A 20,103-nucleotide genomic window follows, 5' to 3' on the forward strand; every position below is an offset into this window, starting at 1 on the left:
GTAACTTCATCTCACCAACATCCTCCAGAGATGCTCCAGCAAATCATTTAATCCATCAGATCCGTTCTTTTACTGGACAGCCAGGACTTTTAAGATGTGACTTCATTTAATTGCGCAGAGCCGTGCTCATATTTACCAGCCCAGCCTGTCTGCACTGCTTTGTACCAGAGGACAGCAAAGGGACGATAAAAAGAGATCTGACATTAATGAGTCAGTGCTGTTTAAATTCAAACTTTGTGAATAAACTTCACGTCCTGTGGGTGGAGAAGCAGGCACACACCACCAACATTTCAGTTATGCAAATCTAAAGCATCACAGTTGGTATAGATTGGGTTCTCTTCTCTGTGATTCAGACAGACGAGTGTGTTTTGGATAATTACCTAGACCTTTGGATGACTATGTTTTCAGCAAACTGCCCTCACAGGCTGCTCTAGTCCCAGACAGACTAAACTTCCTCCATCACATCTCATCTGTAACAGTAAAACACAAAGCACATCTGGTTTACTGGCCCAGTGGCTTCTCAGGTGAAAATTCAGAGCATGTGGATATTAGCTTTAGTTGAACAACTAAAGGGGATGGACATCTGGCTGCCATGATGACCCTCTTCACCAAGAAAACCAGGCGTCATTCTCAAAGTCCTCCATGTCCACTTCAATCTTCTACAAACTCACACACTGATGAATATGTAGAAAGGGTTGAAAAACTTCAAGTCAAGAGAGAACATCTTAATTACAGAATAAGACTGGTGATGCTGTCTCACAATGATTTCTGATTTACCCAGGCTTTGGCTACACAGATTGGACTGGATTAGTGGGATCAGTTCATTGTTGATCTTGGTCTTTTCATGAGATTTGTTGTGAATAGAAAAATCATAGAATAATTACCAGTCTTATCTTTAAAGCTGAATGAAAATAAAAGGCATCAAAACTACACAATAGCAAAATTCTCTGCAATGGATATGAATTTTCTGTAAAGACCAGATGTACTCTGCCAAGGTCGTTTTGAAAAACATTCACTGAGAATTGATTGAAATGTTCCAGACATCTGGCAGACATACACACTCATAATCATTTGATTTGTTTACTTTTCACTCTGTGTGTATGATTAATTTAGTGTGTGCATTACAGTTCCTATTAAACTGTATCATATGAGGCACCATTATGGGAAGTGGTCAGTGTGTGCATTGTACTAAAGGATGCAGTTTGTCTGCTAGCCTTTCTGGTGTTCAAGGAAGAAAAAGGGGCAAGAAACAGGCTCAAATCCTGCACTAGGTCAAAAGACCTAATAATAAAACCTATATTTTGCTAACTACACCAAAATGCAGTTCTGACTGTCAACATGAGATGTCACTCTCACTATATCGGGAATATCAGTCACACAAAGCACTGTGAGCCAGAGCCACAGTGTCACTTCAAGTGTGATTCCAGAGTACCTGTGGTGAAAAAAGAAAATCAGCAACATTATGTAAAATTTAGTATTTTTTTGATGATTTGGCACCCTTAGAGTTTATAGTTTTGACCCCTGGGGGGAAACACTGACTGTCAGTCAGAGTAACGTCAGCTGGGATAGGCTCCAGCCGCCTTATGTGGATAAGCAATTACAGATAATGGATGGATGAAGTGTAAGAGGCTAAAACTCAGAGGTTACATGATAATTCTATATTGGTTTCTCACTATGAATGACACCTTTCATTCATGAGCCTCTGAAGCAACTTTATGTAAGATGCAGTTTCAGAGTGCAATTCCACTGTGGTGACAGCTGTACATGTGTATATATTATCATTGCATAATACTAGTGAGTGGCAACTTTGCCAAACAGCCAAACATCCAGCAAGTGCAACAACACAAGACATAGCAGCCAGCTAATATTACTTTTTTTACAAAGCTCTCACCAACGACTAAAAGTCAGTTCCAGATTTACTCCTGTCTGGTGACTTCTTCCTCGCTCATTCTCTCCTTTTTTTCTTCTTAGCTACCTTCATCAGCCCCTCATCAGTCTATTTGCCTCTGCCATGTCCATAGGGGCTCCTGAGCCCAGTTCCATTGGCCTGCTCACCTGGCTCCCGTACTGGTGCACTTGCCGACACTACTGCCCCACCTGCATTCTTCCTTAAAACCTCCCCTGAAAACTCACCAACACCAACACTTGAACTCCCAGGTCGGACAGTAGGGCTAACTGAACTGACATCAGCTACAGTTAGCAGCAGGTAGTAGTTAACTTACTTTAGCAACAAGTAAAGCTTTCTGTCTATCAGGAAACTGTTCACAGAAAGTTAAAGCTGGCAGTCTGAAGACATCAAACCAGAAAACATTTTTCCATAAAATATGATCCAGTTTCAATAAAATCAGCGAAAGAGACAGCGGTATGTGACTTGGTGCCATAAAGCATTAGGTAATGCAAGCACAGGCGTATGAGGCACCATCTACTCCATTACAAGTCAGTGTAGCATCAAAATTTCAAATCTGGAAATCACTGGGAGTTTCAGACTTTCTTGAAAATGAATGTACAATACAGGACTGTAATCTACCACTCAGATGTTCCTTGGATTGGTGGTTGAACAGTTGTGAAGCTGAAATTGGAGTGAAATTGAAATGGAAAACTGTTGAACTGACTGTGTGTGTTATGATGGAGGCTTTCGCCTCCTCCTTTCCCTATTATTTTCCTCATGTTGGTCTGTCTGTCTGTCTGGGTGTGGCCTTCGGATCTCACCACAACACCTGATTCCCATCATCCAATCAACCTGCATGAGACTCTGTCAAATCATTCAGTGCCCTCTGTGGTAACAAAGTTACGAACAGCCTAGTGAATTTTTAGAAGGCTGGTTGTGGTATTTGTCAAACCTTGATCTCCCTGTGCCTGAGGAAATCTGCAAGCCATTCTCCAACCACCTCTGTCCTTGTCTCCTCTTTGCTCCTGTTTTTGGATTCACCACCAACCCTGTACTGTTCTGCATCACCCTCACCTCAGAGTTCGCTCAGTCATATCATAACATTGAGAGTTGTGCTGAAACTATCCCTGCTAGTTTCAATAATCTCATTTAACTGATCTTGGTCTTTAGCTTGTGTTTGCATTTTGAGTCCGCTATTGTTCTTTTGTTGATCTTGCCATCTGAACACGTTGAACAAACACTTGTTTGCACACAAGAGGGTGTGCATTTGATCTGAGAGGAGTTCATCAAGATTTCTCAGTCATCAAGACCACTGGGAGTAATATTTACTACTCATCATCTTACAACAGATTCTAGTGTACAGCACAAAGTCTCTTAAAAGACTTGAGATATGTGAGATGCCCTTGAACCCTGCTAAACGGGTTCGGTTACATCTATCTCAAGTTCAATCCACAAATTTCAAGGAGTATTTAAATATGTTCTCCAAAATTTCTCCCATTTTTGTAGCATCCATCAACATGTCCTACAGTTCTTTATTTATTGGCATAGTGTCAAGTGTCATGGGAGTTTGTTAACTGACTGAGACAGACTAGCTTTACCTCTTTTAACATCATATGAATGTGGATTTCCTCTTTAAAAAGTCAAACATAAACATATTTACTATTAACCATCCACATCTTCTATCCAGAAACACTGATATTAGTATGTATCTTTCAAACCCTTATTAGGACTGATCTTTCGGGTGAGAGTGTCCAAGTCTGAGAGACGTCTGTCCAATAATGCATCGGGCCTACTGGGCATGCGCTGGCCAGGCCGGGTGTGTTATTACAGTACAGCCGGGACAACAGAGCTTGAATCAGCAGAATACCAAAGTGGATGAATGAATGTGTTTTCATCTGCAGTTGGAGAACAGCTGAGGTATCAAGACTGTCTCATCTCATGTGATGGAAGACTGCATGGCACAGCAGAAATCTGCTGTAACAGATACCGCTGAAACAAAGACAGACAGTCAATAGACAATAGATGTCCATCCAGTCTGTCAGCCAATGACGTGGGGTAGACTTACAGTAATGTTTCCTTATTGTCTTATTGTTAAACATCTGAATAATACCTGAAAACCTTCAGACAGATCATCAATCATGATTCAGTTCTTTATACAGTATATATATATACTTTATTTCATACAGCTAGATGAATGTATACATAGTATACAATACAAAAGACAACAATAAAAATAACATTATCTGTACATGATGTGAAAGAAAAAACAAACTAACTGTACAATACCATCTTTTAGATGGTATGATTGGTCCCTCTGGACTTGTTGGCATTGAGTCCATCAGTTTAAAATTACACTTTGAAATAGTTATCTATCATTGGGTGATGTTTGTCTCATTCCAGATGTCAGTCGAATGTTGAAATTGGAAGCCTTCAAAGTTTGAATCTCAGGTGGTGAAATTCGTCTCCCTCGATGTCCGTCTGTTTCATTGTTGAATGTTATAAACATGTGGTCGAGTCAGACGCCCTTGCACTTCAAATATTAGGGCGTGACACCAAAACTGGACTTTTACCAAATATTTTTAAGATTACTGATCCATTTTCTATGTCACTACACATATTTTCAGCTGAGATGCAGTAACAGTCATCCAATGAAAACAATCCCAACACAAATAAAACTAAATGGAATGTAGATATGTAGACCAATGGGTGTTTGGTGATTGATTGTGCTTTAGAGTGGATTTTCTCTTACATCACCAAAGATTTGTTCCTGTTTGTGAGAGAGTAAATAAACAGACCATATACATTTTGATGGTTGGAACAGTATAGGCTGACATGATGCACAAGCTGGGAAAAATACAGAACATATGCATTATGTCTTTCCATTAAGGGCTGGAGGTGATGAAGCAGCCATGCAGCAGAAGGCCAGAAGCCTGTGATGGCCACAGCAACATGGCAAACATCATCTTTGTTTGTATAATGGAGCTCTGAGGAGGGTAACAGCATGGTGTATTCATTAGCAATATTAATATTATTCTATTAACACTTGATCTATGGAACAGATCTAATTTGTACATATATATCTTTTATCTTTTTCATTTTTGAAGCACTATTAATACTGCACATAAGAGGCCTGGAGTAGGAGTATACAGTATAAACAGGTTAAAAACTAAATGTTTTTACACTGTGTAACTTTTCTTTAGAACTAATAAATATTCATTTTATCATGGGATGTCCTTTCACACAGCTCATTTCTATTTAGGGGAGTGCTTTATTTCTTTCATATCTTTTTATATGTTCTGTCTTTTACCTAACTCTGGAAAGAACTCTGAGTTTTTAACTAGAAAAGTACTCTATAAATTAACTATTATTAGTATTGTTGTATCAGTTACTGCATACTGAACATTTAGGTACTCAGTATAGAAGGGGTTTAGTGGTTTGAGAAATCTATATGAATCTTTCAAACCAAAACTCTGTTCTTCTAGAAGGAGCAAATACAAACCTCAAACCTGAAATCAGAACTTAAAGAACCAAGATGCTTCTTCTGTCAGACAAACAAAACCTCAAAAGACATTTAAGAAGTTAGGACCGGAGATATTTTTGCATTATAATTATACAGTTTGCAGATTAATGTTTTGTTGATTCATCAATTTGTTTCAATGTTATACAGCCACCTTTTAAGCCTCCATGAGGTTTTGGCAAAACCTTTAGAGTCTAACTGAAATCACATTTCATCCCTTTTCATTGTCAAAAAGTTAATCGTTTTTAATATTTAAACATAGAAAAAAGGTCTTTGGGGGAATATCATAAATGCTATTTTTTTTATCTCCATCTGTGTAGACAGATACTCCTTGAATACGAAAGCTGTGGTGCAACTATGAAGTAATTCACAGAGCAGATATGTATATACTGTACATTTATACTGTAGCAGACAAAACAATGCATTTTAAATCCAGTTGGACTTAAGGTGGTGAGCATACCATTAGTAAGCTTCTGTCCAGAGAGGTGTCTCTCACAGTACTAAGACTTTTATAACTCTTTGGCAACATTGAACAAACAGCTGAGCATTGGTCAGTTTAGTTTACACAGAACGGACACAGATGCATTATGACTGCACCGTACAAACAGCCCACATTCTCTACATAGAATGTGGCGACATCTTAGCTCTAACTAAGTAATTTTCCTCTAAAAAATATTTTTTGACTTTTTGGTCACTCTTTGATATTGATTGAAGATCGTCAACTGTTTTTCATTTTGGAAGGATAAAGCTCGTAAAGCTATTTGTTAAGATGATCTGACTCTGGCTGGCAGTGTAATTGGCTGCTGGTTTTGATTTTTCTACATCAGACAATAGCCAATAACACTGAATCAAGAAAAATGAATAAAAGATGTTGAAACTGCATGAATCTGCATGAATGATACAGTACTGTGTTTCACATTTTGAATAGCTCTTCAGTAAAAAAGGAGAAAAATGTCGATTCACAGGCGAGATATCTGCTGCTGCACAGTGAGAGCGTGGAGGCTGAACCTCACAAAGCTTCACCTGTTTGTTCTTGGTCTCTCCTTTGTCTCTGCTTTTGCAGGATTATCCTATACACATAACGATACCAAGAAACTGTTTGAGTGCAGATGTGTGTGATCAGTGTCTCTGCATCTTTCTTCTCTGGTACTCTTTGAATATGCACATTGTGTCATCTTTCCTGGTAGAGGTAGACTAACCACAAGTCAAACTTGCCACAGATGGTTTGACAGTTAACAAGAAGACAGCATTCCTTCTTTTCTCTTATCCAAATAGATTTCTGTCTTTTCAAACAATAGAAGAAGACCCTCTCTGTCTCATTGGCTTTCTTTTTCAGGCTGCATTTGCAACCAACGCAGCCATAGAGACATTATCATGCTGATTTGAGCTAAGGTTCATGTCAAATCTTTGTCTGTACTCTTCTAACATGGCTTCAGGTTGCAGAGGTCCAGTTCCTGAGGCTTCCTTCTTCCGGAGCAGTGCTCTCTGGGTAGATTCAGACCATTATCAGTCATGCAGCGCACTGATCGCCTTTTAAAGCCCCTTCCACAGGACTTGGAGCAGTGGGTCCAGGTCCCTACATCCCACATTGGACATGGATCCCCACATGCCCTCACTGCTACAGGCCTGTCAGCACTGTCACAGTCCACTGCAGGACGCCCCTCCATACTTTGGCATTGAACCAGCCTCTTCTGCAGACCATTCCCGCAAGTCACTGCGCACGAATCCCAACTTCCGGTTACCCAATGACTGACTGGCCTCTTACCCATCATTTGCTTCTGAGCTTTTACCTTATTACTGTCTGCCAAGACACTGTTCTGCGCTGTGTGGCTTTTCTCCTCTTTCCGCAGAGTCTTCTCCTGCTTGCTTTCCTTGACAATGTAGAAGGAGTAGCGCACCCTGGGAGGAGTCATCTTCCCTACAGAGAGCACCTCCACAGTCAGAGGCTCCTGTAGGGGTCTGGTGGCCTGAAGAATCTCTACAGATGTGGAGGTGCCACTGTAGCGCAGTAAGCTGCCTTTTACAATCAGGTCACGCTCCACTGCTGACACCACATAGTTGCCATTCAGCAGGTACTTGCCGTACCGATTCTTCACCGCTAAGTAGTTTTCATCACTGACCATGCCTTTGTAGCCACGCTGACGGATGTCAATATTAGAAGCTCCAATAGGCAGCGTCACCACAAAGTTGTATCCATGACTGAAAAGAAAGTGTGGAGATATAGACCATTAATGATGCTGGATAGCCAGTGATTATTCAGAGAACTTTCAGGACAATAAACGTAATATGTAAACTCAAAGGTCATCAAATGACTCCAAAACAGAGTAGATCACAGCCTGCCTGTTTCCTCAGTGTATCTCACAAGTGGTCTTGAGGCTAGTTTTGACTGGTGTAGTTTTATTAAAACCAATTTCTCACATTTATCTTCAGCAATAAAGAAGATTTCCCAATAAATCCAACACGATTTGGTGACAAACGACAAATCAACATGTCAAAGCTGAAACATGATATTCTACATGATGAAGGAATACTGTGACATTTTGGGATAGGGAGTTAGCAAATTTGCCATCCAGTAACTTTTTGCCAGCCATCTAGACGTGAGGCTCCAATGCATTTCATTGTATTTTCCCCAAGTGTCAAATAGAGAAGATACATTATGGAATTAAAACCATCTTAGAGCAGCTTGAAAGCCTTAACTTAGGCCTAACTTATTAGTTATCTTACTAGGCTGGCTGTTTGTCCCTGCTTCCAATTTTTGAGCTAAGCTAAGTATGCTTTGGACTGTGATATTATCCAGCTTCCAGAGCCAGATACAGTCTTCCAAAAATCTCCTCAAACCATTTCTTACTTCTGTAAGACACTATTAAGATAAACTATTTCATGAATATATTGAGAACCACTGCATATTTATAGGAAATGGTGCCAAAATATTGTCATACATTTCTTCATTTCATTACTTCAGTTATACGGATATGCTGCACCCATGGTGGTCATTTGTGTAGGTTCCAGGTACAGTGGTTACAGGGATACCATGTTGGGAGCGCTGTGATTGGACAACATTGGCTGCTTCAGTTTTCTGTTTATGATGTAGAGATTGTTGAGTGCTCCAGTGTAAAGCTTCTGCTCACTGTTATCTACAGTTGGCCTTACTCTGTCCTGACACTTTAGATGTAAGTAATACAGTATGTGCTGATATGCTACTCACATAGGTTTGGTGAACATTCCTGAAACCTTCTTGCAGCCTTGGTTGTCCCCACCACACACACCGCACTTGTCAAACTTCCTGTTAGAGTCCAACTTGCCATCGCAGCCTGCCTTGATGCATTTTCCTTGGACACATACAGCTGAGGTGTCAGGAGAGCAGGGTGTCCCATCCACAACCTGCAGGGTTTGCAAAATCACATCATGCAGATCTTTATGTCGATATGCAAGCATAAACAACAGAGAGAATGGAAGTGCTGTTGAGACATTGTCTCCACATAAATGCTCTACCATCTTTACATACTTCTGTCTTAACAAACATAATGAATCAAAGTAAGAGCTACATAAATAGAAAGCCAAAAGTAGCACCAGAGGGAGTGTACAGTGTCCTTTAGTGTAAACGAGATGTTGGCTTGCATCGCAGATACACACTTGTTTCCTTGGTGGTTGCATAAATAGTCGCTGACAAGCCACAGCTGTGAGATGATAAGGTCCCTGCATGTTTCGCTTCCTCACCACTCCATCTATCCTGCAGCCACAGACGCTCTCTCTACTGCCACTAACACATAATCTCTCACTACTTTGCTGCTAGATGAACAGGCCTTTACTTCCTTTACTTTACTTGCATTGTGGATCAGGGTCAAATCATACCGGGCAGTTACACATCAACCCTGAAAACATTTGCGAACAGAGAGCTCAGAGCTCAGATCAATATTTCGTTTCAACAACACCTCCCATGAGGTTTCGACTCTATTTAGCTCAGGATATTAACAGAATTCCCCAGTGTCATGTAGCTTAGCTTTTGAGATAGGTCTAACTGTGGCTGAACTTTTTTTTTTTTTTCTTTTACATTGCAGCATAATGAAAGCTGACAGCATGTACAGCATGTACCGTCTACAAGCTGCAACTGCTTTTGCACCACAGCTAGCAATTATCAGGCTCAAATCAGCCTCCAGATGGTTGGGTAATTAAGTCTTATTGGTAATGTGAAAGCAGTCAATATGTCATTTGCTTAGAACTTTTCAGAACTCATTGCAGTTTCTCAACTTCATAAACATGGTATACCTGTAGGGTTGTCTAATACATATCATTTGTGTTGTTAAACTAATTCAATTTTTTCAGTTGATTGAGGTACGGCTCAACATATCAAATTGGCTACATACCTTTGGAGCAAGGACATAGAAGTATCCAGTCCCATTTGCCCGGCAGATGAGCTTGCATTTGTCCTTGGGAGAGATGCCTGAGTATTTGGGAACCCAAACCACAGAGGAACCCAGTCTGTTGGTGTTCAGGTTTAAGCCATTGAAGGCCTCACACTGCTCCTCACGGAAACTCTTACCTGAAGATGGAAAAACAGCCTCAGCATACACTGACAACTCTGTTGACCGTACTGTTACAAGAGAAAAGGCTTTTTGGCCAATGTAATGCTATCTTGGGTGATTTGATAGCTAGAGTTGGGTTACTACTGTAATTTAGAAGCTAGTTAGTCAAACCTGCTAACAATTAGGGTTACATTAAGGCAGGTAAACACACTCAAAATTCAAAAAACTAAATTTAAACTAGGACAACATGCAGAGACAACCCAAGCTTGACAGGCCTGGCATGCCTAGTTATGGATGTGATGCTTTTTTGGGAATGATTAATTACATCATTTAATGTGTGTCTTCCTGTATGAGCATACTCAAACAGAGACTAGAGTACCTGTTTCAGGACAAGGGTTGATGTTACAGGAGCGATATTTGATGCGAAGCCCGTAGCAGTATTTGCCTCCATTCTCTGGGACAGGGTTGTTACACTCTCTCTTGGCCAACTGAACTCCTCCACCACAACTTCGGGAACAGTCTCCAAAAGCACCCCACTTCCCCCACCGGCCATCCACCTTGAACAAAAGCAAAACAGACACAATTACACATCAATCTGTCATAAAAACGACCAAGCAGGACAGTTCTCTCTTTATCTTACCTTGGTGTTTATAGTGCTGTTCTTGTCAGTGCAGGCTCCTCGGTAGCAAACCTTGCCGTTGCCACAAGTGGTGCCGTCTGCCCAAGGGAAGTGTCTGGTTTGGCAGACCAGCTGGCCGCGGGCCTTCCCAGTGCACCACAGCTTGGTGCAGGGCTGCATGTATGGGCAGGGCTTGGAGCCGTGGCCGAAGGCGAGCTCACACTGGCGGTGCAGACTGTAGCTGGAACCAGGCAGGTTGTCTGAGAGAGACAGCTGCCTCTGAGGCTGGTCTAGCAGGCAGTCTCCTGCAGAAATAAACCAACAACACTGCAAACAATAAGACTATAAACACAAAAGTGTGGAAGTGACTACTTGTAATATGGAAGGTGTTGCAGAGAGTTGTCACCAGCTCTGCAGTTTCTGTCATCTTTCAGCTTATCGTTTGTTTTCACGGTCCTCAACTTTACCGTTTTCATTCAGTCTCAGAGGTCATCAACCTCATTTCCAGTGCAAAAGCTAATATGCTAATAAGTCAATTTCATGCTACCTCTCCAGCACCAAACAACAGACGGAAAACATTAGCAACTACCGGATCAGCGACTAAAGAGCCAGATAATTACCACAGGAGTCAGTGGAGACCAAATCATACATTAGCTAAGGGAAAAGTCAATATTGGACTTACAATATTACAAGAGTTTACCAGTTGGACAGAAACAACTCGAAATGAATGCTACTATGTGTCTGCTGAAGGTGTAAACAGGCAACTGTTAAATCATTCACTCAGTCTACTTAATACGTTTGTCATATGTCAGTGTTTTCTTTACAGCTTTGTGCTTTGCACCACTGCGGCCAAAAAAATAATACATTTATGTAACATATTGACTGAATGATGCACAAGGCTGTATGACTATTAGATATGGAGTTGGTATTAACACATATATTTGGACCTATAAACAATACATGAGCCTAAAAAGTGCCAGTACTGTTTGTTCAATCACTTTGGCTTCAGTCTGTAGAAAAACACCTGTAGCTCTATATGACACAGTGCAGACACCAGATCATGTTTGGACTGAACAAATGACTCATGTAGAAAAGACTGTAGTGTTAGCTTTAGAGCGCTAAACTTAGTAAAGGCTAATTTGTTTGTGAGCAGGTCAGGAGGTAATAAATTGGTGTTTAATTCTGTTATTTACACAGAATCCACTTAGACTCACTTACTGGAGTTTACACATGGACAGAAAAAGACTTGGCATTAAAGAGCTACTGCGGAGAAAAAGCTAAATGATATATTAATATGCTTATGAATGTTTGATTGGACTGTGGAAGTGGATCCCACAGACACACACACACACACATATGTATATATATATATATATTATATATATAGAATATATATATATATATATATATATAGATCTAGATAATATATAGATATATATATATATATACACATATGTGTTGTCATTCTCCAATACTAAGACAGTTCTAGGAAGCGGAGTGTTGCAACTCTGTTATAATCTTGTTTTAAACAATAGAGTCAAAGCTATAGAAGTCTGATCCCATATAACCCATGTATCCCATGTATCATTAGTCAGTAGTTTTAATGTGCTTTTTGGAACTGATTATTTCAGCATTTCACCATTTCTCTCTTTGAGAAAATATTCTTTGTTTTTTTAACATTTCTACCGACTGATCAAAAAAGATCAAAATGGTCATTATCAACTCCCAGGGGAAATCTTTCTCTTTAGCTACTAAATGCTACAATATGTAAGCTAATTACTAAATTTATTGTCTGCTGTTTGGTGCTGGACAGGTCGCATACAATGAGTTTATCAGAGCTTTTCTATCAGAGCTGAAAGACACTAAAACACTCAACAACCAATTTCACATTACACGTTGCGACTTGACCCATTGTTCATACAATACAATACAATAGGAACAATATTGATTAGTGCAGCTTTAAGTCTTTATTGTTGATTGATTCCTTGTGTGGTAAAGTGTGTTGACTTTACTAACATCCATTTCATCCCAGTAGAAATGTTTAAAAAAAATAATATGAATTTGTCTTGTGGCTTATTATATTTCCATAATAAGCCACAAGATTACAAATTTAACCTCGACGAATCAGAGCCAAGGTCTGTTTTTTCGTGGGCATTAGATTACAACCAGCTGAACATGAAGTCCGGTCGGAGTGTATGAGTTCAGAGACTTTCACAGGAAGTGTTTACTCACCATGACCTCTGTCCAGGAACTCAGTAATGATGGCTGCGCTGCACACAGACCAGGGCCTGCTCCTGTCAATCTGAATCAGTGTGGGAGACATCATGTGGTTGTCCTTTAGTTTCCCAAATACCTCCTCACATGCTTTCACATTGTCATGGGGCATGTTGAATACATGACCTGAGGGAAGAGGGCGGGGTGGGAAGAGAGACAAAAGTAATTCTATTTTCAATCGTCCCGTGATTTAAAATATGATAAACAATTAGAGTGAGAGTTTAGAGAACCTTTTGAGCAGATCAGGAGCACATGTATGTATAAGGCGAAGCAAACTCGACTTGGACTGACTTGAAGCTGATGTCATAGCAGACAGGAATGCAGTTATGCATGGGAATATTCAGCGTGGCTTATGTCCATGTTGTAAACCAGACCCGACAAGGGAATTTAGTTCCCAAGGAAATCATTTCAGTTCCTAAATGTGGACATGTAGTACTTTCCAGAAGAAAAAAAAACATAAACTGTGTTTCAGCCTATTCAATCATGAGACTTAATTACTTAACATATGCACAGTGTAAACCAGTGCCTCTCCTGGGGCCTCAGGAGTGTGCATCTGGTCTCAGGCATGCGTCTTGCTTACTTTAAAGCCTTTTCAACCACTGATTATAAAAAAAAATAAAAACTATCACGTGTATTATTAATATGATTTGCATTAACTAGAGAGATTTACTGTATGTGTCTCGAACTACAGTTTATGCAGATTAATACCACTCAACGAAGGAGTAGCAGTGTTCAACCTCAACTCATTTTCCGTTTTCATCTTTGACAGATTAAAACAAGTAATTTAAAGATGCAAGGAGATGTTTTGTTGGGTGAAATTACATCCATAAGATCAGTCTAAATCATATATAATCAAGGAAAAGATGTCACTGTAGATTCAGCCTCTTTGTCTAAACTACACAGGACACTTCACTACCCACATGTAAATCGAAACTTCAGTTCAGCGTAGCGTCTCCAACTACAGCTTAGGATGTGAGATTTAGTTGGTGAGTATCATTTTTCTGACACCGTGGGACTAAAACTGGCTAACTCACTGTGACGACAAGACTTTGGGAAGCTGCACTCAGTTACGACATGTAGCTGCTGTTTGCCAGGAAATACTTACAGCATCTAATGTTGCCTAAAATCACAAATAGTCATTTTCTCTTTATGTACAGGTGATGCAAAAAAGGTACGTGTAAACTTTAGACGTGTTGGCAGGCTCGCTGTTTACACCCTCTTCCAGTCTTTATGCTAAGCTAGGCTAACCATACTCTGGCTCTTGCTTTGCTCTTAAAGCACAGACATAAGATTGGTTTTAATCTTTCATCGTCTCACTCTCAGAAAAAAAAAAATCCAAAAAGTTCAACTATTCCACAGCAACTGTGCCAGTCCAAGGTTAATATGTTGGAGACCATAGTGTATTCTCAAATACAACCAGCATTACAGCATTTTAGTGGATTTGTGTCTCCTAAAGAGCAGTGACTGAGGGCTCTGTCCAGAGCAAACACTTCCCACACCTCATTTCTCTTCTTTGTCTACATTTTGTTAGCATCACAGTCCAGCTGGATTGCTAAAGAGAAGTGTCCATGTGTTCGTTTTTATGTGAATTCATGCTTGGTGACTGAACTTTTTTTTCAATTTGTTACCTCTCACTTGCCACTTGTGTAAAGCCACACTGTGCAGTCGTAATGTTGAACGTGCACTGATTCCTCCCTTGAACCCAGAGACCTGCTGGTTTTGATTGTGCCCATCTAACGAGGAACTGATTTTCAAACTGAACATCAGTTGAATGCAATTATATAGCTGATAGGGTTGAAACCCAGCAGTGATCTGGGACCTGGACTGAAAACCACAGCCATATTAAACATAATGAAAGTTGCAAAGCCCTCCGGCCAGGCCAGTTTCCACCCTGATTATGCGTGTATACGTCTGTCAAACCTGCCTGCAGAATTCCTTTGACATTTTAAGCTACGGTTCTGTGCAGCTCTTGCCTTGAGCATATCTCAGTCTGAGGCCAAATGTGCATTAGCATAAATCTAAAATGCATAATGTGAGTATTCAGTCCCTGCTGATGTACAAGTTCCCCAACAACAGGGCCAACTTTCTTACCAAGTTCGTGTGCAGTTGTAAAAGCTGAGGGTAAGCCATCATCTTCAATGACAGAGCAGCTCCTCTTTGGGTCACACATGGTCCCAACGTCAGCCATCCCCAGTGTATCACATGTTGTGGCCCCACAAAGATCCTGGTGACACAGAGACGTAACTGTTAATGTGAAAAGCCTTTCTCTTTACTCTCATAAAAAGCTTGAAAAATCTGAAAGGACTCGAGCCATGTTCCAAACATGCTGTGTGTGGCTGTGCTGTGAGCTACAGAAAGAGCAGCACTAACACAAAGCACATGGGGCTCTGATTTGCTTATTGCTGCTCTATTCTTAAAATATATTGAAGCAGGGGGTCAGGGCAGATAGCCCACCACAGATTTCCTCTTGTTGTTTAGTTAACGAGTTAAGAAGAGAGTTTGGGAGGAGTAGATGAGTCCCACCTGTGGCACACAGCCAAAGGTAAAGTAAAACCATGTCGACTCCACTGCAGTTTTATTATCTACATGTTTACCACAAACTATCTCACTATCTTTTCCTTTCATTCTGTTCAGTCATACAGTTCCCAACCAACTTTCCTCCCTCAATAAATATCTCTGCCAGTTTTGTGTCACGACCTTGGAATGATCTATCTTTGGCATGCTAGCGGTGTAATGTTGGTCGTTTAATCCTCCAATTTACTCCAAACTATTAGATAAATTGCCCTGAAATTTAATACAGACATTCATGATCGCCAGAGGTTAAGTCCTAAAGACTTTGTTGATCCCCCAACCTTTTCCTCTAGTGCCAATATAAGTCTGTTCTTTTTTGGTGTTGAGTTTTGGTGAAATGCCTCGATCACTGTTGGATTTTCTCTCTAGTGCCACTATCAGGTAAAAATCTGAATATGGCCAATGTTTTGTTTACCTGCAAAACTAATGTCTTCATTACCAGCCTCAACAGTGTATATTGCTAATTAGCAAATGTTAGCATGCTAACACGCTACAGTACAATAGTGAACATGGTTCAATTGCATCTGCTTAACAGCAGGAAACACTGTCATTTTGATGTTATCATGCTGGCATTAACAAGCTGGTAGCATGTTGTAAATTAGATCTAGTCTTGTTATTGAACATTACAGGAAAAAAAATTTCCCCACTGGAACATTCAGTATTATTAGAAATAGCCGTGAGTCATTGCTTATCAGGAAAATAGTTTCCTTGTCCTGTCTCGAGGCTAACTGGAAAGGGTTTTCTGTGTCTAAAACTTCTGTCTGTTTCACTATTTCTGGACAAGAATTGTGTTATTATATATCAGAATGACTTCCCTGTGCTTGTAGCATTCAGTGAATAAATAGTGGATGATGAACTGGTTAACCTAGTCTCCCACTGAAGCCCAGCAATGCCAGAAGCACCCTCTGCCAGCCATGTGTATTCCACACCACTTGCTCTCCATAACCTATTACGAGATTTTTCCCATCGCAGCAGCTGCACTCATTGTACCCTACAAGGACAACGAGACCGGACCTGGACCTTCCTACATATAATTGCCCTCACTGTAAATAAGAGAATATGTTTTGACCTTGAAGTGTTTTTGTAGGTTGCTATGCAGCGAAGGAGAGAGGCCGTTTATCAGATGGCCAGTCAGAGCCAAACTGGACCTAATGGAAAGCAGGCACCAACGACCAGACATCAGGCAGGGAGAGACGGAGAGAAGTTAGTGACTCTATGGAGAAAGATTTACTAGTCAGTGGTCACAGCTCTGGTGGCCACATGGGATTAGCTGACAGCTGTGATCAGGATGAATGCTTTAAATAATGTCAATGGCGTGAATAACCCAAGAAGGAATTTGGATTTCTGATTATTATGAAAGTGCTTTATATAGGCAGATAGTGACCCAATTCTTATTCCACAGCAGACAGAGGTGAGGTCTTTCATGGAAAGAACTGGCTCAGATGCTCTTTTCCAGTGACTCATTGAACTAAATGAAGGGGACTTGCAGAACTGTGCAGTTGACAGGCTGCACCAACACAAGAGTTTATAAAAGATTACTGAGCGAGCATACAGAGCACAGACCTCTTCATGAAGTGTCAGGCAAATGAAGGCAATCAAATGACCACAAAGACAGGCAACATGACCACAGAGACTACAAAAAGATAAGGGGTGACTGCACAAAACAACTATAAAGCGGTGAAAATCAAGGACAAAGAGATGTGAAACAACTACAAGACACACAAAATAATAACAAAGAGACACAAAATGACTACAAAAAGGTGGAAATCAAGGACATGGATACATCTACAAAGACACAGAACTACCACAAAGAGATGATAAACAAAAACAAAGAGATGCAGAATTTATACAAACAATAGTTTTTGTATCACTGAGAGTTCTGGTTCACCTGCAAAGTATTACTGAAAAAGTAATTGTTTTCTGTTTCTTTCAGTCTGGTTATCTTTCTCCTTTGTAGAAAGGGTGGGGGGGCCCAGGGGCCCATTGTCTTATAATACACCCATGCACAAGTTGTGTAAGTTGTGAGTGCAGTATTTCTATTATTTGCACAACCAGTGTGATGCATTACAGCTGGATTTGGCATAGCTTACTCCTGCTTACCTGTTTGGTGAACAGAATGGCAGTATCCCAGTACTCTGGGTGCTTGTCACCGTGTTTATTCAACTTCTTCTGCCAGGAGCAGAAGTTGCGCAGAGTGAGGGCTGCATTACTGGAAACCTTAGGTCCCTTGTCAGCTTCATTTATCACCATGAAGCCCACTACCACTATGTTTATGGAGTTGAGAATGCTGGGGTGCTTGTAAAGCCTGGCTGCTACTGACATCAGGGTCAGGAGGTAATGCTTCAGGTCATCCCCGTGAAATTTGGCCATAGATTCATCTGCCACCACCAGCACCTCCACAAACCTGGGGATGGAGGCAAACCTCTTGGACCTCCCCAATGTTTTCAACACAGTTTCAGTTAAGCCATCAATCTCCACTTCGCTCATGTGCTTGTATTTCTCCAGGGAAATGTTGAGGTTGGAGTCAGGTGTAACTCCACACCTGCTGGTGAAGTTGCCGCCTGAGTGCGCAACGCGTCTCCGGCGGATGACATGCGTCCTGTCCAAAGAGTTTCCATATCTATCGGCTGCTGCGTCTTCAGTCCTGCTCTGGCTGATGAAATACTGCATTCCGTTATAGGAGAATCCTCCTTGGAGACCTTTGCACAGGCTGAGTGCAGCGTATGAGTCCGGGTCTGCGTTGACATCACCGGAGTAGAAGCATTCCCTGAGGTCAGCGGTGCCAGAGCCATTAGATGCTGAGGAGCCACTCTCAGGCGGCAAACTTCCCGCTGCAAGAAAACTAGAATCTGGCGTTAGGTGGAGGTAAAACTCCTGTTTGAATGCACTTAGTCTAAAAATAATCTGTCTCTCATTCATCTGCTCTGCACGCCGGTGCACATGCTTTTCATGCTTTTGGTGATCCACGCGAACAGGTATGCAGACGTCCACCTCCATGCAATATGTAAGTTTCGAATAAAGCATGAATTTTGTAAAAATTATCAAAGAACTAATGAGTATAGCCATCTCTGCTCCTGCTCTGAAAAGTCCACTCTGTAATTCGGCTGCGGTGCGTTTGCAGGCAGTGAAGAAGTTGTGCGCAATGGCACGAAGCGCCGCTTGTGCGTCCTCAGAAAAAGAAAAAAAAAAAACTAAGCACCCGCACTGCCTTCTAGCTTCATTCCCATCTTTCACCGTTTCCACTCTGGCCACCAACTTCAGTGAGCTGCTGAGCTTTAAACACCGATGATCAGTGTCAAGTGAAATCAGGGTATGTGCGCAAGAGAGAGCTCATTGGTCATGCGTCTCGGTTTGTGCTGCACACCGCAGCCACTTGTAACTCTCCAAATATTATTGTTGCTGTACAGCGTGTGTGAAAAGAGCTCTAGCACCCCTGCCCCCCCACCCCCACCCCCGCCAAGACTCACTGTGAAGCGGACAGACATGGAGCAAACACAGGAGGAACAAACGACTGCTTTCATTTGTATTTTTGACATTCACGCACCCAATTCACCCCAAACCTCCAAACTATAGAGCCAATGACGTTACACAAAAATCTCTCTTATTTATTTTCCATATAATGTTTATTAAAAACACGTTTCCAAAGTTCCACAAATTAAAGAACCAAAACACGATTTATTTCTGCATACCCTGACTCTTCAGAAAAAGTAAAAAAGTCAAAGTGAAATGCGCACAAAGAGTGACACCTGTTGGCGCCTCAAGTCCACCGCAGCTTCAGCGCGTCAAAGCGCCTCAACGAGTTTGTTGTTCTCTCGCGCCATCTAGCGGCGAATGCCTCAAACCGCACCCTCAGGAACTTTTTTTTTTTTTTTAGTGCGTGCATTCTGCTGGCAAACAGTCGTAATAAAGTCATTTACATGGTGCCTGGCAGAACATGTGTTTAGTCTTGTAAAACAGCAGAAGCCCTTTTTGTTCATGATTCCATTATATTATATATATATTATATATATATATATAATATATATATATATATATATATTATATATATATATATTGATATATATTATATATAATAATTATATATATATATTATATATATTATATATATTATATTATTATAATATATATATATATATTTATATATATATTATATCTATATATATATATATATATATATATATATATAATTTTTAACATTTTGAATAAAAATTTGAAGTTTATTTGTTCCATTGCTCTTTTTTATTGAGCTCCTTTAAGCGTTGCTTAATCCTAATATTCTAAAAGTTCCTGTGTTGAAGGTTTAAGGCGCAAAACACCCAATTAACTGTTAATATTCTTCCTATAGCTCCACTGCTGAGGATGAAACATTTCCCAGTGTTCAAGGTTGCGGTCAGTTTCAAACTCACACAGTGCGTGTTTCTGTGTTCCTTTGTGCGCAGATAGAGCAGATCGGCCTTGTGGGGGGCTCCGGACTCTGTGGGGGCCTGCCACTCACAAACCGCTCAGAAATAACTTGAGTAGCGGACTTCCAGCTATGCGTAGTATAGATGTCCTGCCGCTGCCATATAGCACGCTGGGTTAATAATAGGATCACGGTTGTCAAGCTATTTCAGAAGGGGGGAGTGTCGGCCTATTCTCATTGGATCCGTTTTATCCGCGAGTATCTCATGAAGTGCGAGTGGGAGGAGAATTTCCAGCAACGGAGGATATC

At 40.8% G+C, this 20,103-nt stretch overlaps 1 protein-coding gene across 1 annotated transcript; it reads right to left on the reverse strand.

Moving 5' to 3' along the window:
• Positions 1 to 4,080: 4,080 nt before the first annotated feature.
• Positions 4,081 to 18,829, reverse strand: LOC104917981 (A disintegrin and metalloproteinase with thrombospondin motifs 15). The gene is made up of 8 exons (XM_019276065.2): positions 17,493 to 18,829; positions 14,913 to 15,045; positions 12,780 to 12,947; positions 10,569 to 10,852; positions 10,308 to 10,485; positions 9,770 to 9,945; positions 8,611 to 8,786; positions 4,081 to 7,604 (listed from the first exon to the last, which is right to left on the reverse strand). Exons 1-8 carry the CDS (start codon positions 18,456 to 18,458, stop codon positions 6,827 to 6,829), a joined length of 2,859 nt encoding a protein of 952 aa, XP_019131610.1. The 5' UTR covers positions 18,459 to 18,829; the 3' UTR covers positions 4,081 to 6,826.
• Between the last annotated feature and the right edge of the window lie 1,274 nt (positions 18,830 to 20,103).

The sequence above is a fragment of the Larimichthys crocea genome, chromosome VII (assembly GCF_000972845.2).
Source record: "Larimichthys crocea isolate SSNF chromosome VII, L_crocea_2.0, whole genome shotgun sequence".
Taxonomy (NCBI): domain Eukaryota; kingdom Metazoa; phylum Chordata; class Actinopteri; family Sciaenidae; genus Larimichthys; species Larimichthys crocea.

Coding starts and splice junctions, on each gene's coding strand:
- LOC104917981 (XM_019276065.2), bottom strand. CDS start 18,458: ATGGCTATACTCATTAGTTCTTTGATAATTTTTACAAAATTCATGCTT. Junction 15,046..17,492: donor CCATTCTGTTCACCAAACAG/GTAAGCAGGAGT, acceptor CTGTGTCACCAG/GATCTTTGTGGGGCCACAAC. Junction 10,486..10,568: donor ACAGCACTATAAACACCAAG/GTAAGATAAAGA, acceptor CTTTTGTTCAAG/GTGGATGGCCGGTGGGGGAA.